This window comes from Cnephaeus nilssonii (assembly GCF_951640355.1).
Source record: "Cnephaeus nilssonii genome assembly, chromosome: 3".
Taxonomy (NCBI): Eukaryota; Metazoa; Chordata; class Mammalia; order Chiroptera; family Vespertilionidae; genus Cnephaeus; species Cnephaeus nilssonii.
In genome coordinates this window covers 8,848,425-8,869,931 of record NC_137074.1, presented here as the reverse complement: position 1 = coordinate 8,869,931, position 21,507 = coordinate 8,848,425, and the positions used below count along the sequence as shown (strand labels likewise).

Here is a 21,507-nt window from a genome sequence, read left to right as displayed (position 1 = left end):
GTACGTTTGTATATGCATGTGTGCTATAACTTAGCCAACTCTACTTGTAGCTTGAGCATCATGGGAAGATGGGATCCAACCTCACTGTTACTGACAGTTACTATTTTGAGAATTTTTGAGTGAAAGTTTTGCAGTGTTTTCTGATGGGGGGAGGGGAGAAGGCAATACTTTTTAAAACAGCTTCCTTTACTTACTTACTTACTAGACTTACTTTAGGTACAGCTCAAGCTGTGTGTAAAGGAACCTGAGCAAGGACCGCCGAGATATGATCTCTGCGTGGCAGTCATTCAGAGCGAGGCCACGGTCACTCATGTACTCGCCGTTAATACACTTCGTTCCCGTGGAAACACATATCACCTGGGCATCTTTAACATCTGTGCCTGGAAAACAAGAGAGACCGTTCCTCTAAGTCACAGTCACGTGCCCACTGCGCCCCAGGGCCTGACATGCGTCCGCAGTGACGGAACCTGGCAGAGACCTCAGCGCACACTCACTCCCCACGCCTACCCCCACCAACCGCAGCCTCCAAGAGGACGAGCTCTGTGTCCCCGCTGGGAGCCAGCCGCCCTCGTCTTCAGTGTGGAGGTTCTGAGCCTGAGGAAGTGACTCCTCGGGAATGGAATGGTCTTTCTTGAACAGTCCCACGGATACAGGGAGGAAGCACTATGTGAAGGCAGGTAAGTGGTCTGGTTATTCATCTTAAGATTAATATGAAAGCACTAAAGAGGCGACAAGGGAGGGACAAGAAGGAAAACAAGTCGTTCACAGTGTGCTGGTCAGGAGTCCCTGTCACCCCCTCATGCTGGACGGAAGCCCGCAGCACCGGGCACCTCCAGAGGAGCGGCCACTCTGCGGTAAGTCTGTCACAGACCACGCGCCCCAGATGTGCTGCCAAGGCCTGACGCCACCAGGGATAAACTGCACCACCACCAGCTGCACATGGTGCCACCCAGAGGCGGGCCATCTGAGGTCAGAGCCAGGTGCCCGTGCTGGCAGTCCAGCCGGCAGGTGTAAACTGTGGCTTTGAGCAGTAGAATTCACGCGGAGGTGCAAATGCTGCCCTGCGGGCACCTGCCTCTCGGGCAGTGAGAAGAGCGAGATGACAACCAGCCACACACCACAGAGCCTGCTCAGGGAGCTGCTGCATCAGCAGCTGAGATGCTCACCTTTCAGTTCCGTAAATAGTACGAGCACAGAGAGAAGAGGAGGAAACTACAAACATCAGAGAAAACCCGAAACCCACGTTAACGTTCAGAGTTCTTCATCCGCTCCCAGACACATGCTCAGCTGTGCCCAAGCACACACGTGGCAGGAAGAGCTTGTGATTCGAGTCGTCACATTCTCCAGGGCGAGCAGGGATCAAGGCTAGGATTACAGAACCGGGTCCTCTCCCCAGTGGGACAGAGAACTGCCTCGGGAGAGGAGGCCAGCACAGCCAGCCTCACAGAGAGCTGGGGTTCTCCTGGCTGGCGGAGACAGATGCGCCATCCCCAGCCCTCCTCCCTGGCCTCCAGGAGGGGGGCGGGGGGGGGGCGGGGGGTTCCTCCAGCACAGGCCGTGGATGCTGCCAGCAGAGAGCCCCACACCAGACTGGGCACTGGCCAGTGTGGCTTCCTGCTCCTAGAAGTCACCACAGAGATGCAGCCCGAGGTCCCACTCCCGGGTGTGGGAAGAAGACCTGGGGAAGGGTTCCTTCTAGACAAATTTAATAGGGTTCCTCCTGCCTTCCAAACTGTGCTTTCCCCCAGATTTTCAACTCTGGCTGGAGCTTCCTCTCTCCCCGACGAGCCACACAGAAACCTACCTGGCAGCACGAACACTAAGGGTAAGTCAGATAGGCCCTACTTTCCCATGAAGCAGGAATTAATGTCTCCTGCAGTTTCCTGCGCAGACCAGACCACTCTCACACGATCGTGGGAATCCAACCTTAACAGAGGGTGCTTCTCCACATGAGAACAATTAGGTTGAAGAGATGAACATTTGGGAAAATATGTAAGTACAGTTCCCACATTTGCAGAATACAGACCTTCTGAAGAAGAAGGAAAGCACGATTTTCCTGTCAGAGATTTTTATAGAGCAAGATGTTTACCTGTTGTCATGACAATTCCAGCAAGAACCTTCCTGCGTGCGTGGGGGGAGGTGAAGTTCTCCGTCAGATCACCGAACTTATCCAGAACCAGGCGGGCCACAGCGTCGGCTAACACCTGGGGACCACAGCAGGGGGTTAGGCACCTGCACCTGCCCCCCAAAAGCCAGGGTGATGGCTCAGATGCCTTCTTTTCTGGAGAATCCCACAGTAAGTCTGGCAAACAAGTGTGTGCGTGTGCACACGTGTGTGCGTGTTTCCTCCAAAACACACATTCGAGGAGCATGCGAGGCCATGGCTGGAATCTTTTGACAGGGCCTAGAGGGCAGGGACAGCCCTGAGCCCGGCTGGTGGGAGTTCGAGCTTGTGCATGTGGGGCACACCCTGCTGCCCCGCCCTCTGATGAGGACACCGAGGAGGAGGGGGCTAGAGTGCCTCCCTGCTCTGCCTCCCCCTCCACTGCTCTGCTGCCCAGGCTCTTTCAGGAGAAAGAGGCCGTTAAAAGTGATCAAATTAAAGAAGCGTGAGCTCTGCACAGCACCACCCTCTCTTAGGCCCCGCCCATCAGATATGTCTCAGTTATTCCAACACCTATCCCATCACCCTGGCTCAGTCACTCCCTCCGAATCCAGCCCTGAGCAGAGCCTGTGGGCAGCTGTCACTCAGTTCAAATGACAGCGGAATGGACTCAGGGAAGGTGTTCAGCGAGGCCTGGAACACCTCACTGCATGTGACCAGACCCGACAGCACTGTCCTCCAGGGAGTGCTTCTTAGAAGCCAACATGTTAGACTTGGGACATGTCTTATTTTTATGGCTCATGAGTCATTGTGGATAGAGCGAACCCATAGTGTTCTGGGAAATGGTGCTAACTGGTGTGTGTGTGTGTGTGAAGAGCCACACTGGATCTATATCCCCCTAATCTCACACTGGTGTTGACAATCAAACAGCCAAATCTAATGTCCCCTTAATAAAATACTCCCAAAATGAATAGAAAAGTCACTCATCCTAAATGATGGCTTATTTGGAAAAAGCATAGTTGTCAGAAAGCTTTCCTCCCATCATTGCTTCAGCAAATTCCAGCGAGCCCCCAGGAATATGCTCAAGACCAGCCACGTGGAGGGTGGGCAGAAGGTCCAGGCGGGGCCCTCGGGCCTTACCTGGCACCTCGGCAGAAGCATTGATGCTACAGATGTGAACACAGGGGAGGGAGTCAGAGCACAGACAGAAACAGATGTGCAACCACACAATGGGAGGGCACCACAGATACAGGACAACACGCTCCAACTTCCATAGAAGGAAAACACAGTGAGAGGTTAACGAGAGCCAGAGGAGAGAGGAGTTCTGTTTCACAGAAGGTGAGGCGTACCTGCACGTTTTCAGAGGCCGGGCACTTCTGCGCACACTCCCTGTGCGATGCCAGCATTTGCACTCGTGGCCGTTCTTCCACGCCCTTAAAGAGGTCACTGCCTCATTCTTTAGGGGTGATGAAGCACCTCTCCCTCTAAACGAGGGGGTGGATATAACGACAAACTAACATGCTCCTAAACGGCAAACCCACACCACCGCAGGCCCCGCGGCACTGCCTCCTGAACGGCCCTCAGGGTGGAGGCCGGAGGCTCGGCCGGCCGCTTTAGTAAGTCACTGCTGACAGGGTGTTTCACACTCACCACGTGGTTCATGTCACCTGCTTTTTAAACTCTAGTGCCACTATGGACACCATGAAGGCAAACAATCCTAAGACCAGGGACAGCTGACCCAGGTCCCGCATGGGTTACTCTTGGGAGACATAAGGCTTTCCACCCACTCTAGAGGCACATTGGAGAGTTTCAGGGGAAAGACAGCGTAGCCCAGAAACAAGGCCTGGGCTGATTGCGAAGCCACCCCAGATCCTCCAGGAAAACATGGCTACCGGGGCCTCAGGGGCCTCTGTGAGACACTATGGGGCTACTGTGAGCAGAGACTGGGAAGCAGATACAGCTGCACGCCCCCAGGCCTCCCTGGCTGGAGACCACAGAAGTCCGGAAACCTGCTGCTCAGCACCAGCAGAACCTGCACAGGTGGTGCGGGTGGGGCTGGGACGGCCCTCCCACCCACACCCCCATAGGATCCCAGACACCCGCCCCAGAGAGGCTGATAGACCCCACCTTCCCAGGCCAGGGCCTCTGGTCACTGCTCTACTGAGCCGGGCCTTTGGCTCGGGTTGCAAATGCACACACATGCATGCACACATGCACACACATGTGTGTGCATACACACAGACCTCCTTCTGCCTCCCCTTCAGTTACTCGTCTGCACTGAGAAACCTGGCCTCTTTAGGCAACATGAAATAAATTTCCCTCTTTTAAAACTGAGGACCGTGGTCATTTCAGAGGACTGAACACAGGCCTCTCTAACTGGTTCAAAGGCAAAAGAGAAGCCAGCATTCTTGGATCCCGCTGAGAGAATCCAGGCCAAACTATCTATCAATATTGAGTCCTTCACTTTTTCTGATCAAACCACTACATATTTTATCTTCAAACTGAACAATACTGTGACAAGAAGGAATAAACAGAGAGAGGGTCAGGTTTTCTCCCTAAAAGACCGATTTTTACAGTAGACCAGAGAGCTTGGGATTTCTAAGAAAAGAGCAATAACTACTCAGAGTGGCAGGGTTTGGAGATGACACTAGTGCCATTTCTCCTTCAGTCTTCCTCCGTCACAGACGCCGATCTGAGTCCCGAGCATTTCCTTCTGTTCACTCTGACTTTAGGGGGGAAGGGGGCCGGGCAGGAGGGAGCTTGCATAAATACCACATGGGGAATTCCAGGTACAGAGAGACCTGGGTGCCGGGGGGCCCTGGAGCATTTGCTTAAGGGCCCCCTACGCCCCTATCCCTCTGACACACGTCCCTACACTGTAGGCTCAGGAATGCACTGCCAGCCAGTCCCGCTGGAGCCCTTGGGTTTCAGTAGCTGAATGGCCAGACTCACTCCTTCTGTGACCAGAGTCCTAGGGAGACGTAGGAAACACCCTGGGCTGGGCAGGCTCTGGTGTCTGGCACCCCCTCACTCCATCATCAGAGGCTGCTATGGGACCCCTCACCCCGCAGGGCAGCTAACGGGGAGGGCACTGTGGACTGTCCTTCTGGGTGAGGCTCAGCGTGGAGAGGGCTGATGGCACTGCTCCGGTGTTCCCACCCTGTGCCATGATGGCCTCGGACAGCTCCCCAGGGGCCACCTGGCCATCCCAATCTAGGAAGGCTGCCCGGCAGCCACACTTACTGCCGGCTGTTCGTGGTGAGGACAGAGTGGCATGAGATGGAAAGTCAACATGGCAATGAAACCCAGTGCTGTGTAAAGCATGACTGAGCGTGACAGACTTTTCCTCACCTGGGGTAGGTGTAACTGGAGGCCCTCGCTGAGGATAGGCTGGCGAGACGGCGTTTGATCCAAGTGCAAGTTAAAAATGGTGGCCAGGGCAGACTGCGCAGCCCGGGCCTTGGCCAGCTTTTTGTTCCTTCCCGAGCCTTCGAAGAACTGGCCGTCCACAACCACGGACATGACAAAGTTCTTGGCGTGGCTCTCCCCGCTCTCCGAGAGGAAGTCATACTTCAGGCCCGGGCGCAGCTCATTCAGGATCATCACGGGGTTCTTCCCGGCGGGCGGGGGGAACGGGGGCAGGACCGGGAGGGGCGGCTGGACGAGGCTGGCGGGCACGGGGGACGCTGACAAGCTGAGGTCCCCGCTGGAGCTGAAGGAGTCGTCGCCACCGTTGGAGCCCACGTAAAAGGGCACTTCCGACCTGTCCGGGGTCTCGAAGCCGTTGAAGAGCGCGTCGGGGAAGTCCGCCTGGTCAGACGTGAAGTCCGTGTTGGCCGACAGGCTCCTCCCCATGGCCAGGTGGGCCTCGGAGGCGTTGGGGAACTGGACGAACGACCGCAAGGCCTTCTCGGCCGCCTGCAGCTTGGCCTTCTTCTTCGTGGGGCCAGAGCCCTCGAACACCTGCCCGTTCACCTCCACGGAGATGACGAAGAGCGGCGCGTGCACGGGCCCCGTCTGGGACAGCAGCGTGTACTGCAGGCCGGGCTTGATCTCGTTCAGCTGCATCAGCGCGTTCTTGGGCAGGGCGGGCCCCGGCGCCCTCCTCCTCTTCTTCAGGCGGAACTTGGCATGCCCATTGCTGCCCTCGTCCAGGGGCCGCTTCCGGCCGACGCTGCCCCCGCCCCCGTTGGGGAGCAGGTAGCTGTCAGCCGGCCCCGGAGCGCTGTCCCCCGGGGGCCCAGGGTCCACACTGCAGCTGTCCTTAGCCTCTGTGCTGCTCGAACCTGCGGTGCCCAGAAAGAGCAACTTACAACGCCTTCGTTGCAGGATCTTGTAAATGCAAAATTTATAGATTCCTTTATCTCTCTTTGTAACTGGGTAAGTGATGTGTGTTCTACTTTACTCCCTGCTGCACTCGGGAGGGCTGCACATTTACCACCAACTCAGGGCCTGACATTTTGCTGAATAATGGCTCCTACCATTTCTATTTAGTATCCCCAACTGCTTTTACATTAAAAGGTGAATTTTTAATTAACTTTTCTGAGAATATTCTGAAGTATCAGAGTGTGGGATGATAAATTTTTCCAGAAGACCCTACATTCATAAGTCTGAAGTCAGCACTGACACGTGTCGTTTATTTTGGCATTTCCCCTACCGATGGCATTTACTCTCACTGGGCTTTGCACTGCAGCCTTTCTCAGAGGAGGCGACATATTTAAAAGCAGCATTTACAGGCTGCTTCGCTCTTGAGGTTCAAAATATTCCATCAATTTGTGCGGCTATTTGATTTAGTTCATGAGTCAGTCTTAGGAATCTGCTTATGTAATCACGTAGAGCATTCTGCCCATTTAGAAATGATTTTTGAAGGATACAACTTCATTTCCAGTATTCATTTAAAGTTTTTTCACTACAAATGGGGACTGATTTACCTCTGAATTTTTAATACAGTCCACATTAGAAAAAAATGTATGAGAAGATATAAAATTGAAGCTGCATCAGGCAGGCTACCACCTCCTCACTAAAGCTGGGAATTACAGACTAACTTGGTTATTCTACCTTTTAAAGGTGTTTATAATTAATAAAGATCATTTTAGGCCTCTGAAGGTTCATGGCAAAAGTATGATTTTAATTTCAAGAAGGGGAATAAAAGAGTATTTAGTCTTCCCTTTAAGTTTATTGAATGTTTTAAAAAGGAGAACGAGAAATAGTTCCATTTTCCTGGCATTTTTCCACGGGCCGCTTGTCGCATGGAGCGCAGGAGCAGTGACCACAGGGCATGGGGACGTTGATGGCCTGTATGTAAAACCTGCCGCTAGCTTTCGGAAACCCACAATAAATCTTCTAAGCGACCAAACTATTTTTTACAACGTACACCAATTTACAGTGCCCAGTGTGGTGGCCTGGATCTGTTTCGACAGCACAGGGTAAACGCAGGCTCTCACCATGCTAAGCTCTACCCCCGGGAGGGCCTCACGTGACAGAGGCCTGGGCCCCTGGCTGTCAGGCCGCAGCGAAGCCTCGCCTTTCCTAGGCCGTCAGCATCAGCCGAGATGCGCTTGCACACAGCCCCGGGGGGAGCCGGCTCTCCTTTGGCGGAGGTTAGAGCCAGGCGCCCTGCCTCTGCAGACAGCTTCTCCCAGGCCCTGACACACACACCACTTCTCCCAGTTGACAAAGCTGACGGAATAGACACTAAATTTTCATTTATAACATCCTCCAGCAAAAGCTCGATAGGTTACTCCTTTCGGTGCTCAGAGGGAACACAAGGTGAAAGGGCAGAGCGAGACAGGTTAGATGAACAGGCAGCAAGGGCGCCACAGAGGACCGCGGACGTGCTGGTGCTCCTGCTCGAAGAACTAGCAACAGAGACACTCGGATCGTCATCAGTTATTCTGACATGCATTGAACCAAACAGGACAACCTCCCACCGCCAAGTGTTTTCCTCAAGGAATAAAGACAAGCAGTATTGGATTGACCGTCTCGAGAGCACATGAAAAATACACTTTCTATAGCACAGTTCACATAGATTCTAAGTTCTTATTTGCTTCAGAAGCACTAAAATGCTACTCACATTCTGTCTTATTAAAAATGCTACCATGTAAAGAGAAAATATTAAATTTGGAGAAAGACACCTCCTCTGTCACAACTCTCTCTTTACATATCATGCTACTTTGTTTCATAAGTGGGACTACTAATCATGATAATATTTTTCGTTGCTTATGAAAGGATAGGAAATACAGGACTGGCACTGCTAAGTTTTAGCTCTTGAACCAGCAGCTTATCTTTCCAGAAGTTATTCAGAAGGATTCCTTACGTTACCTGAGGATCAGTTAGTTATACACGCTACACTGCATGACATTTCCACCCAAACCAGATGCCCACTGCCGTGACGACAGCCCGCAGTCCCGACAACACGGAGGCTGGGGGACACTCGTATGCACACTCTTCACAGGGAACAGTGCGCAGGCAAAACTGGAGATGGTGAGTGGAACTGACCAGTAAAAACATATGGCTGGTCCTAAAGGGACCTCAGGGTGGGCTCTGATGGGGAGGTCACCCTGAAGAGAGCCTCCGCCAGGCCGCCAAAGGCCACCCCAGGCCAGCAGGAGGGAGGGCACAAGGCCACGAGCTTCTCCAACAGCAACTGGGCGGCTGCTCATGCTGTGTCCACCCCACAGGGGCTGACTTCAGCCAGAGAGTGTCCACTGTGCGGTCCATATTACCAAGACCCAGCCCACCCGCATCATCCCCAACCCAACCCATGGAGCAGCCTGCGAGCGAGGCGGGGTGGTCTGCCGCGGGCACCTCTGGGTTATCTACGTACACGAGCCAACTCCAAGGCCTCAGCTGGCCGGTTTGGGTGGCGTCACAGAGAGGTGGACTGAGCTGTGTCCTGGCCATTGGCCATTGATGACCACTCCTCGTAAAATGTCATCCATCACTTAGACCTGCACGCTCTCTCTTGGGAGCAAGTGAACACAGACAAGTAAGGATGTTCCTGTCTACGCGTGTTAGAAAAGGGATGTCTTTGTTGCAGTGTCCCTACTAAAAGCTCCCACATGGGGAGGGAGATCTAAGCCTTATTTAAATGCATTGCTCTCTGGGAGTAAAGATAAAACAGAAGAGAAGAATGTTCACTGAACTTTTCATAGAGAACAATGTTGAGAGGGGATGCTGGCATAGCTCTGAGCCTCTCCGTCCCTCCGTCCCGGAGAGGGCAGGGTGGAAAGAAGAAGGGCCCGGAGTGTTTCAGGCCACACTAGTCCTAGGGCTCATTAAAGTCTAGAAACTTAAGATCAGCAGATTCATGTGAGCCCTTTCCCTCCAAATATAGGAGAATCCAGGGTATTTGAACAGAAAAGGTCATGTACTATTTCAAATGGCCAGGTATTTAAATCCACCTCAGAGGTTATCTTAGATGTTCACAGACGGGAATCTGACCATCGTCATGGTAACCAGGCTGTGCCAACAGGAAGCGTGCAGCTTCGTGAGACATGCACCAGAGCGTGCGCTCCTTCAGGCAGCGGCAACCTGCCCTGCGGCTGTGAGGGAGAGGCCCACAGTAAACAGAGAATGGAGCAAAAATTAAAAACACGCCACTGCTGGTAGCCCCGTAAGTTCATTTCCCCCAAATCGGCCTCATGAAAAAAACTTCCAGGAACACTAAGACTAATGGAAAACCAGCTACTTCAGACTACGTGGCAGGCCTAGGTCTTACTCAGGTTCTCTTCATCTTCTAGATCCATGGCAAAATACTTTGGAGGGGTTCTTGACTGGCGGAGGCTGTTTCTGTCTGCAAGACAGCAAGAAAGTCACATTTAGTGAGCCCATCACGTGAGTCACATGAGGTAGTCTCCTCTGCGGAAACGACGCCCACAGGATTACAAACTAATGGGAAAGCTCGTGAAACAAGGACAGCTCGATCTGCGGTCAGGACGGAACATTCGGATGCTCCTGCCTCTTCAGCCCGGTCAGTGCAGGGCCTCAGGACTCTGCTGCAGGGAGGGAGGTCTCAGGTGGGGAGGGATCCCCCTCTGAGGCACTGGCCTTGATTCCAGGCCACAGCAAGCTCTGAACCAGGGAGAAAGGTGACGGCATTTCTGTCTTAGGAAGATCACTCCTGCAGGAAGGGCTGAAGACAGATGACCACAAAACCCAAACAGGACTCAACCTGTTTGCCATTTGACCTCTGCTCTGGCGGACTTCCGGTTCAGGTTATAAAGTAAGGCTACAAAGGAAGAAGCGCCTAACAGCATTTCACTTCACCACTTCCTTTTCTTCTTGAGTCGCATCTCACGTGGACGAATCTAAAAAGCATGTAATTGTTAAATCTGATTGAATTTCTTAGCCATGTATAACATTATTTTGTTGGTAGGAGAAACCACAGGAAATCCTTAAAGAACAATTACTCCAATCCTATATAACAAAGAGGTAATATGCAGATTAACCATCACACCCTCACAAGATGGCTGCCTATGACCAGGCCGGCAGGGGGGTTAGTGAGGGACAACCAAACAACTGAACAAGCAGGCTGCGTGGGGCGACCAGGCCGGCAGGCAGGGGGAGTTAGTGAGGGACAACCAAATGACTGAACAAGCAGGCTGCGTGGGGTGACCAGGCCAGCAGGGGGGGGGGAGTTAGTGAGGGATGACCAAATGACTGAACAAGCAGACTGCGTGGGGTGACCAGGCCAGCAGGGGGGTTAGTGAGGGACAACCAAATGACTGAACAAGCAGACTGACCAAACAACTGACCAGCAGGCTGCATGGGGCGACCAGGATGGCAGGGGGGACCATGAGGGGCTACCAGGCCGGATAGGAGAGGGTGCAGACTGGGCTGAGGGGACCCCTCCCCTGTGTATGAATTTCGTGTACCGGGCCTCTATTCTATATATATATAAAAAGCCAGTGACTGGAACGCCGTAACAACCAGAACGACCAGTCACTATGATGCCCACTGCGGCCAGTGAACCAGCCCGATTGGGGGGTGGGGTCGGCTGGCCAACCTCCTGCGGCCTCTCTCCCCAGCCAGCCCTGTCCCTGATCAGTCTCTGCCACCCCGATCGGGGGCCGGGGCCAGCAGCCAACCTCCCTCGGCCCCTCCTCCCGGTCAGCCCCACCCCCAATCAGCCCGCCCCTGATTGGCCTCTCCCATCCCGATCGAGGGTGGGGCGGCCAGCCAACCCCCCCTGCGGCTCTTCCCCCCAGTTGGCCCTGCCCCCGATCGGCCCCACAAACACCAACTGGGGGTGGGGCCCGCCAGCCAATCACCCGTGGCCCTTCCCCCCAGCCAACACGGCCATGATCAGGCCCTAATCAGGGCGGGCCCACCGGCCAACTTTCCGCCATCTCCTCCTCCTGACAGGCCTGGCCCCAATGCGCCGATTGGGGCCAGGCTGGCCAGACCCCATCTGTGCACGAATTCGTGCACTGGGCCTTTAGTTATCTAATAATTAACAAACTTAAGAGTTTCTCTCTTCCTAAATAGGTTGGCTATACTTAGCAAAATTTTACTAACACACCATCTGTACTAAAGAATCCCATCAAATTGTAATTGAGGAAAAAGATTTGCATATGTTGCTTTATATACGAATAAAACTGATATTATAAATCACTAAAAGGCAAATTCATTGCTTATAAGATGTTATTAACAAGCGGTTGTCATAAAAACTATATATATTTTAGGTATTTGACATATGAGAAACATTTATATCTTTATTCAAGAGAGTGTTCCAGATTAATTACTTCTAGATTTGTTTTCTGGAATCCTTCTTCTGTGCAAAGCACAGAATGGGACACAAGGAGAACCTGAAGTGAATCAGACAGATCCGGCAATGGAGAAATTAAAATAGAAATACCATCTGGATAGCTAATTATATTTAGAAATTCTTATTAATCATTTTAGGTGTGGAAATAGTACTTATTTTTAGCGATACTGAAGCATTTAGAGATGAAATGGTAATATCTGGAATTTATTATTGTAAAAGAACCCAGCGTGATGGGGAAAAGCAGATGGTGTATAGTTGAAACTGAGGGGCAGGGGCTGGCTGCTGGGGAGGTGGATTCATTATGCAATTCTGTATTTGTATGTGTTTTACAATTTCCATGACGGGAAGTTTTACTCAGGAGTCCTTTCCTCGAGGTCTAGAATGGGAGGTAAGATGTAGCAGGGGTGCAGGACCACCGCACGCCCTCCGCAAGGTGCGGGTGCTCCGAGAGCTCTGGGCTGCGGGGTCAGGTCAGAAGGTGAGCACGTGGAGGCGAAATTGAGCCGGGAGCGGAGGGTGTCAGGCACACCACGAAGACAGGAGACAGGTGGCGTGTGTAGAGCACGGAGGTTGTGTGAGAAAGGCAATCACAAGCACTTCAAAGAAACCCAAACTATCCATTCTGGGATCAGCTCACATTGATCCCTGGCTTTGAAACAGGCAGCAGGGACGTGCGCAGTGGGAGGATGGAGACGTCCTTTTCCCTCCCCTCCCCTCAGTACAACGGAAAACCCCGACAATATATATACACAGGCGGAAGGAGGAGGGCAGACCGGCTGGGACCTGAGGGACCACACGGCATGGGTCCCTGGTCTTTCTGTGTCATTATCCCAGACTTGGAGCTGAAGAAGCCAGCAACTCAGAAACACCAATGGGCACAGACCACAAAGCCCCAACAAATGCTGCTCTCTCTGACAATGGACCAGGAGCGGTTCCTCCCTGAGGGACTGAAAGTGACAGACAGAACTGCCCACTCCAGCCAGACCCTCCCCCCCAGCAGAGGCCTGGTGGGGAGCCTGAGGTGACGTCCCCGTCCCTAACAGAGCGGCATGAGTGAATGTCAGCTGACGCAGTGGTTTAAGTAAGATTTAGAGTCGTGTCCAAGTTTCAGTTAGAAAAAAAAAAGTCATCCATCATACCAACAGCCAGGAAGATCTTAAACTAAACGACAAAAAAGGCAATCAATAGACGCCAACCCAGAGGCGTCTGTCTGAGGCTGTAAAGCAGCCAGCATCAAGAAGTGGGAGGAAGCAGTCTAACTGATCTCCACACGCACTCGATAGCATTAGTCCTCAAGGCAGCACGCATGGCATTGCCAGGGACCACATGGAACCGACAGAACCAGGGTAGGCCCCACGTGCCCGGCTGACGGCTCATGAGGCAGGAAAGCAGTTCAGTGAGGAGGGGTCTGGCTGCAGACAGCACTGCAGCCACCAGGCACTACGTCTCACACCGGCACAAAATGCACTTGAGATGGTCCGGGGCTCAGTGTGAAACATAAAACTATAAACCTGTAGGAAGATCATAGGAGAAAATTCCCGGGACCTGGGGCTGGGCAGAGCATGCTTAGGCAGACTAGACACCAAACGCACAATCTATAAGATAAATTTGATTTTTTGACAACTTGGACCTAATCAAAATGAAACTTTTTTTTTCTCTGCTAAAGACCCTGTAGAGAAGATGAAAAAACAAGCAACAAACTGGGAGAAAATATTACGAAGACCACACATTGAACGAATGGAGCACACAAGAAGTTCTCAAAACAAGCAATCCAATCAGAAAGTGGGCAGAAGACATGAAGAGACCTTTCAATGAAGAGGATATTCAGATAAACAGGAAAAAAAGTTCGGTATCATCAACCATCAGGGAAATGCCACTTGAATCCATGTAGAGTGGCCAAAATGAAACCAGTTGCAACCCCAGATGCCGACGAATGTTTACAGCAACTTCCCCAAACTGGAAACAACCAGATGTCCCTCAACAGGCAAATGGTTAAACAGACTGTGGGCGTGCCCATGCCAAGAAATACTACGCAGCAACGAAAGGACTGATAACACGCAGTGACCTGGATGCATCTCCAGAGAATTAGGCGGAGGGGGAAAACGCCAATCCCAAAGTTACTTAGTGTGTGGTCCCTTTACATACCATTCTTGAAATGAAATAACTGTAGAAATGGAGAGCAGAGTAGTGGCTGCCAGGCATTGGGAGGGTGAGGGTTTGGCTACAAAAGCACATGGAAGCAATCCCAGGGACAATGGAAGGCTCTGGATGCTGACTGTATCCCAGTCAACAAGCATCCTGATTGTGACAATGCACTGAGTAAAGGAAACATGGTTCTCCCTGTGAATCTGCATGTGAATCTGCGTTATCCCCAAATAAAAAGTTTAATTAGAAGGCCCAATTATCATACCATTCACCAGTGATGGGTGTGCAGAGCAGGCTGGCTTACCTGGAGGCCGGGGGCGAGGGAGAGCACACTGCCAGGGACACTGACAGTGAGTCTGAGCCACGGGAGACCTGGCCCTAATGGAGCTCACCTGATTTGTAGAGCGCCTTGTTTCCCTGCTCTTACATATTGAAGTTCTTTAAAAGGACAAGGAAATGTCTCACAGTGGAAAATGATCAGGCTGTGCGCAGCGGCGGGAGGGCCATGCGTGTGGAGAATGGGAGCCAGAAAGCTCTCGCTGAGCAGGAGCAACACTTTCACATTCTACAAATGCCAACTTTTGTATCAAAGGTTATAAAACAAAGCAAAACAGCAAATGCAAGCACTTTAGAGCATTTCACATAACCATTTTTCTTTCATTCTGAAAGCACCTCTTACGGCCTGAACTATAAACATCTAAGAATTAAAAGCCCATCAAAATCCCACATGGGCCCGGCCAGTGTGCTCAGTGATTGAGCATTGACCTATGAACCAGGAGGTCATGATTCCATTCCCGGTCACGGCACATGCCTGGGTTGTGGGCTCGATCCCCAGTAGGGGGCATGCAGGAGGCAACCGATCAATGATTCTCTCTCATCATTGATGTTTCCATCTCTCTCTCCTTCTCCCTTCCTCTCTTAAATCAATAAAAACATACCTTTTTTAAACTTACAAATTCAAAAATGTTTAAGACAAACAATTACCTTGATTAAACTTACTACTAATTATTACTGGATTTACTTCATTTTAGTCTCAAAAAAATGGTTTTGAGAAACATTTTACGTATTTTTATGATTGTTAAAGGTTTTATTTTAACAGCCAACACTGCACATTTTAAAAAAGAGAAGTGTTAAATGGTGATGATTCCTGTTGATTCTTTAGCATAAATCAAGCAACATACTAAAAGCTGTAGCTATAGAAAAAAAATTGAATGATAATGTGATTATTTAACAAAGGTAACTGAAGTATAAAATTTTTACATTTGAAGATAATCAAATTCAGTATTATATAAACATAATATCAATAAAGCGTTCAAAGCTATCAATTTATTATATTTTACAGTAGTTTCATTTCTAAGTAACCATTTAAGTAACGGATGTTTAGTTTGGTTACCCTTAGAGATTTTGTAACATGGAACAAATATAGCAGAGCAAATAAGGTTCATGCATTACTTTTAGCAAACATGTTTCTTCTAGTGAAATGCAACATAGAATAATTAAAATAAGAAATTATCACAAGATTACAGAATACAAGGTTAATACAAAAAAATTAATTGCTTTCCTATATATGAACAAGTGGAATTTGAAAGATAAGTACAATACTGCTTACATTAGCATCCCCAAAATTAAATACTTAGATATAAATCAAACAAAATATAAACAAGACCTATATGAGGAGAACTATAAAACACCGATAAAAGAAATCAAAGAAGAACTAAATAAATGTAGAGATAGTCCATGTTAATGGATAGGAAGACTCAATATTATCAAGATGTCAGTTCTTCCAACTTGATCTATAGATTCAAAGCAATCTCAATCAAAATCCCTGCTAGTTATTTTGTGGCTATCAACAAAGAGATACTAAAGTATATGTGGAGAGACAAAGACCCAGAATAGCCAACACAATATTGAAGGAGAAGAACAAAGCTACCTCTCAAGTCCTTAAATCAGAAACATCTGTAAATAAAGCAGCTTTACACTGGTTAAAAGTTACCTGCTGAGTACAGTGCATGATTAGGAACTGTCTCCCAGCAGCTATGACCAGTCCCCTTTCACACGGGTTAGGAACGCCTTGCTGGAACTCTGCCTGTGGCCGTGGTCCACATGATGGCTGTTGTCAGGGTGGCAGACCGAGGCCTCGGTAACCGTCCTGGGTGAGCCTGTTTCAATATCTAGCTATGTGGCCTCGGGCAAGGTTCTCAAGGGCTCTGAGCCGGGCTTTTGTCAGACGTCAGTGGGTCTGCTGGGCTGTGGGGAGTGGGGGGCCGTGGGGATGGATTAGCACCTGCACACAGCAAGCACTCTGAGCATCAGCTGTCATCATGGCTACAGCACGGAGCAGGGCCAACACGGACAGAGCCTCACGCTTCGCAGTGCTCCCGTCACATGTGGCTGTTCTTGATCAATCAAAGCTCCAGGCTCAGCTGACAGGACAAAAAACTGATGCTGCTTGAAATGCTAGGTGCGACCCCGGAAACAAATGCAGGCTAATTAATTCTGCCAAGCTGTTTGCAGCACAAGTCCCACAGCAGATATTAGAAACCTTGGTATTTATAATCTCAGGAAAATTAAAGTAATTCTTCAAGAAATACATTTTCAAAGTCATGTTTCAACTTGTTCTCCAGCCATTAACCTTTCAGTTGCATGTGGCTGGTGGATTCTGTATGTAACAGCACAATGAGCATAAAGGAGACGGGACGATAAACCAGAGTTCCGTCTGGGAAATAAATACTCGGAAGGAAGACCAAACTGAGCACATTCTTTCCAGGCAGAAGGTCCAATGGAAACAAATGATTAGGTGGTGAACAAAATCCTATTATTTATGATCAAACCCATAACACTGTGAGTTAGAGTCATATCCAGAAAGATGTTCAGTAAATGAGAGTTCCAGACACATAAAATCTAGAATCTTCTGCACAGATTTAATTAACTACATTTAGCACTGAGATAACTAAACAGAACTGAGCTACTGGGAATGTTCATAAAGCGTGATCAGCACATCACACACACACACACACACACACACACACACACACACACACACACAGAGACGCGCACACACACACATGAGGACATGGCACGGCATGAAGCCAATGGAGCCAGGGCCTGGATAAACCATAAGTGTGCAGATTTGGATAAAACAGTGAATAGATTGATGCAGCAGCAGAGAGAGTAAAAAACCAAAAAGCAACTTCTCTGGGTTAAAACAACCAAACAGAACTGAGCTTTGGGTCTGAGCCTCATCCTTTATCCCCGCCTCCTCGCTCTGCTCCCCTGTGAGCCCGTGGAAATGGGGACGGTCTCAGAGTGGCAGAGAGCCTCCCTGCAGAGGATGATGTTTCTGGGCAACTCCGACCCGAGTCCACTGGATAAAGGGCTATGTGTCCCCCTGCACGTCTCAGGCCCTGGATGCCCCGTGTCGGAAGGCAGCACCTTCCAGATGAGCCTGACCCAGGGCACCCAGTGACCTCCGTGTGCCCAGTCTGTCTGAATAGGAGTCATGTTTCTTTAGTCAACCTTTCAACAGCCTACTACAGTCCGTCATAGAAAGACAAGGACTCGGCTTAAATAAGTTGTAGTCGAATATGAACAAAATTCCTTACAAAAATGGGAATGGACTTTAATAAGCTTACTCTTTAAAGCTTTACCTCACTCGCTAGTAAGCAAAGAAAGGTGTCAGTTGTCAAACTGACAGAGCAACGTCACAGGTGATTTCAGTACAGGGAGGGGTTCACTCTTCATGGTGAACGAAATCCAGCGGCCCCGAGGGCTGAGGCCCTGACTCTCACAGGGCGTGCCCTTGGCCTCCTGGCTTTCCCCCGGCTACACCCAGAACAGAAAACCATGCCAGGAGTCAGGAGGGGCTGGGCTGGGGAGCCGGGGCTGCAAGAGGTGGCCGGGCACCAGGGCTCAGCCACCAGTGATGGGGGGCAGGGAGTCTCAGGCACTTCTCCTATGGCCTCTCTCCCTTAGGGACCCCACAGGCAGAAGTCAGGCATCCCTGGGTTCCTGGCCATAATGTCAAACACAGAATCTTCAACAGTCACTGAATTCTAAGTCCAGTTCTAAGGACTGGAGAAAATTGCCAAGGCTTTGCTCATATTCAAAGGTTTAGCTACAAGGATCATCACCTCTGCTTGTTCATACAGTTTATTTGCATCTGTATTTCCTAATTCTTACAATAATGAGAAACGTGGCTTTCTGTTCTCAGCCATCCTCCTGTACACAAAGATGCGTGCTCTGCAGAGAACTCTGAACTTGGTCTGGGAAGGTGTGGACCTGCGTCTGGACTGACACCTGCCCAGCGGCTGTCTCTGCCGCCTGTGTTCACCACTGAGCGGAAGAGGTGCCGGTTGGCCTTGATATCACAGCAAACTGTGGACGCCCTGCAGACGAGATCAGGGTGTCAGACCTCACAGCAGCAGCGCAACTGCCAAAATAGAGGCAGAATTAATACCTGCGGGGTAAAGGACAAACCATCAGGCGTGAGACGTGGGGAAGGTGAGGCAGCTCGGGGCACCTGGAGGCACAGTGAGGAAAGAGCGAGGCCTGGATCTAGTCCTGCCCGTGAAGCTGCAGCCCAGCAACCTTGTGCAGGCCCCTCAACCCACCACGAGCCTGAAGTGGCATTGGTTCAAAGGACCAAAGGACTCGCAGTTCTCTGACACAATCCTGCAGACTCGAGGCATTTATTTCATTTGATTATCACCACTACACACACTTCTCAACACGTACCTTTTACAACTACCAGATACACGGAAGTGAGTCTGGCCTAAGCTAGAGTAATTGGTAAGGTCCGCCGACTGACTTTCACATGGTCCCATTCTCTGCTGTGGTCTGCGCCTCACCCACCTCGGGCAGGGCTCTGCAGGATGGGACAAGGGCCCCAGGAGAAGACTCGGGTGGAAATAGGACACAGCCCAGCCTGGTGGGCCATCGTCACTGTGGGCCCGACTGCAGGGCACTTCCACCCACCCTGCTGGAGGGCAGTTTATGTGGTTGTTCTGTGCCCATGCCCACTGCAGGCTGCCGTTCCATGACTGCCACCTCCAGACAGTCAGGCCCGGGTCTGGACTTTAGGGGCGATGAAGGGAGGTTTGTCTCCCTGGGAGGGCTGTGTTCGTCTGGTGCCGGCACTGCCTCCAGGCCTGGCCATGCAGCCTCCTGCGAGCTTCTCGGTATTCTCTCACCTTCCCATAGCTGGATGGAGGTGGGGCGACTGCAAGGTCACTCCAGAACCTTCCGCTCAAGAGAGAATCAAGGACCTGGGTCCCTGAGTCACCCCAAGAGCCTGCTGTGTCGGAGCACCGGGCTGGCTTGCTTCTTATTCAGTCACTGCCCCTCTGGTCCTGACCCTTGCCTCCTTCCCGTGTATGTGTGTGTGTGCACACAAACCCACACATGTGCACATGCTCTCTCTCCTCTGGTTGCATCTCCCGCCCCAGCACAGCAGGCCTGGGCAATCCAGCCTTTAGAACCGGACACAGACTGTTGGAGCCTGGTACCAGAACACCAAGGTAACGTCAGCGGCTCAGAGTTGACCGCAGAAGAAAAAACTTCACATTATTTTTATAACCACACTCTGTCCTTCCAAATGAACACACAGTAACAATGCATCTGATGCACTATCCAACCTTGCTCTATGTAACATGGCCTCATTAAAGTCCCACTCTTTTAAAATTATACTTTATTTTCTGGAGTCAAAGGAGAAATGTGAACTGTATTTTCAAAACAAACACTGATAGTTACTTTAAGAATAGGCACTGTTAAGATCTGATCCAATTTCATAGTATTTCAAATATAATTCCACACACTTACTTCTACACCTTTGTTAAAATTTCAACTGTCAACCTGCAGGGGCTCTGCCTGCCCGCGCCTCCCGGGAGCAGGGACCTCACAAATGCAATAAAATGCACCCCAAACCAGGGCCTTCTATCCATACTCTGTTGAGGGGGTGGAGAGGGGGTTCGGCAACTTTCCTGATTCGTACCCTCCCCTGACAGACATGCATCTTCCACTCCCGCCAGAGACTGGGGAAGACCCCTTCCTCCTGATGCACACAGGATGGGAGCAACACATCACACGGTCCACCTGCTCATCACTGAGTGGTCCTCAGGGGGCCCGTTCCACACTAACCTCAAGTCTGGAAGCTGGGCGGTCCCTTTGCCACACCCCTCCACCCACACCTGTCCTGTGCATGCCCCAATCCCTGGGGTCGGCGCCCAGAAAGCTCTAATGGGTACTTGTTGGATGGAAGAATGGGCGGATGCTGGATGGGTGGGTGAATAAATGGATGGATGGATGGATGGGCAGGTGGATGGATGGATGGATGGATGGATGGATGGATGGATGGATGGATCCATGGCTGGGTACATGGGTGAATGGAGGGATGGGTGATGAGTGGATTGGTAGGTGGGCAGATGGGCAGATAGGTGAATGGATGATGGGTGGATGGCTGGGTGGAGACATGAATAACATCCCGTCCAACACCTCCAGCATGTAACCATGCTCTGAACCTCACAAAGAGGCGTTCTCTCAGCAAGGTGAAACCCGGGCTGGAACCAGGTGAGAAGGCTGGCATGACAGCGCCTGCTCCCTCAGGTATGTCACCCACAGCCCGCTGCTCTGTGCAGACAGACAGCACGGATCTTCAGTGCCCGGCCCCTAGCAGTGCTCAGAGGTGGCGCTCCTCTATGGGCCTGGTCTCCATTTCTACAAAAGGTCCCCACCACGTTCACGCCCCCATCCTAAAAACTGGGGGATCCCAGCCTCAGACTGCAGCACAGCTCAGAGTTGCTGCCCCCACGGCGGTGGGCTTCCCATGGGGTGCAGAATGACTGGGCACAGATAGGGCGCTATCACACTTGGTGCAAAGTACTCAGGGAGAAGGTGAAAATACAGGATCTCATTCATAAAACCTGGTGGGGAAGAGCCTTCACGTTTTACCTCCCTCTCCCCTCCCAACGTGCCTTTACTCCGCAACCACGACCTGGGTGGAAAGGTGAGCAGCAACCACCTGGACAGGTTGAGACCAGGGAAGGCGGGTGTGTGGGGCCTAGCTGTCCCCGGCAGTGACCTGGGCTCCAGGCCTGCCTCAGGTCCCGGCTGGCAGGATCTGCCAAGGCAGCACTAAGGAGGACCTGGCCAAGTTGCACATTATTCTCTTTCGACTGTAATTTTTGATGACTCAGCTAATCCATCTGTGTCTCACGCTCAGTCAGGAGCCAACTGCCTGCCCGTGGAAGGGAGGACTTTATGGATAACTCAGGGGTGATGAAAATCACTGAAAATATACGTCTGCCGAAGCAGACAGCAACCTGCTGCTACGCTGTCCTCAGCAAACAATAAAATTTGAAAAGGTTCACATTATACCAGCCTTAGAAAAGCTCCATACACATGATTTGGAGCACCTTAAAATTATACAATTAAAAGAAGACGTTTCACATCCTGTAAACCTTTGCCCAAGATTTGGTATAAATAGGACAGTCAG

The 21,507-nt window shown here is 50.9% G+C and overlaps 1 protein-coding gene across 5 annotated transcripts in view; it reads right to left on the bottom strand.

The window, feature by feature from the left end:
- ADARB1 (adenosine deaminase RNA specific B1) overlaps nt 1-21,507 on the bottom strand; it is a 103,586-nt gene that overhangs the window by 17,606 nt on the left and 64,473 nt on the right. For all 5 annotated transcript variants that reach the window (XM_079767230.1, XM_079767234.1, XM_079767231.1 and 2 more), the window contains exons 3-6: nt 9,825-9,899; nt 5,456-6,390; nt 2,090-2,204; nt 212-380 (exon numbers count right to left, since the gene is read on the bottom strand). In XM_079767230.1, coding sequence (XP_079623356.1) covers nt 212-380; nt 2,090-2,204; nt 5,456-6,390; nt 9,825-9,852 — 1,247 coding nt within the window. In that variant the 5' untranslated portion in view covers nt 9,853-9,899. The remainder of the gene's footprint in view (nt 1-211; nt 381-2,089; nt 2,205-5,455; nt 6,391-9,824; nt 9,900-21,507) is intronic.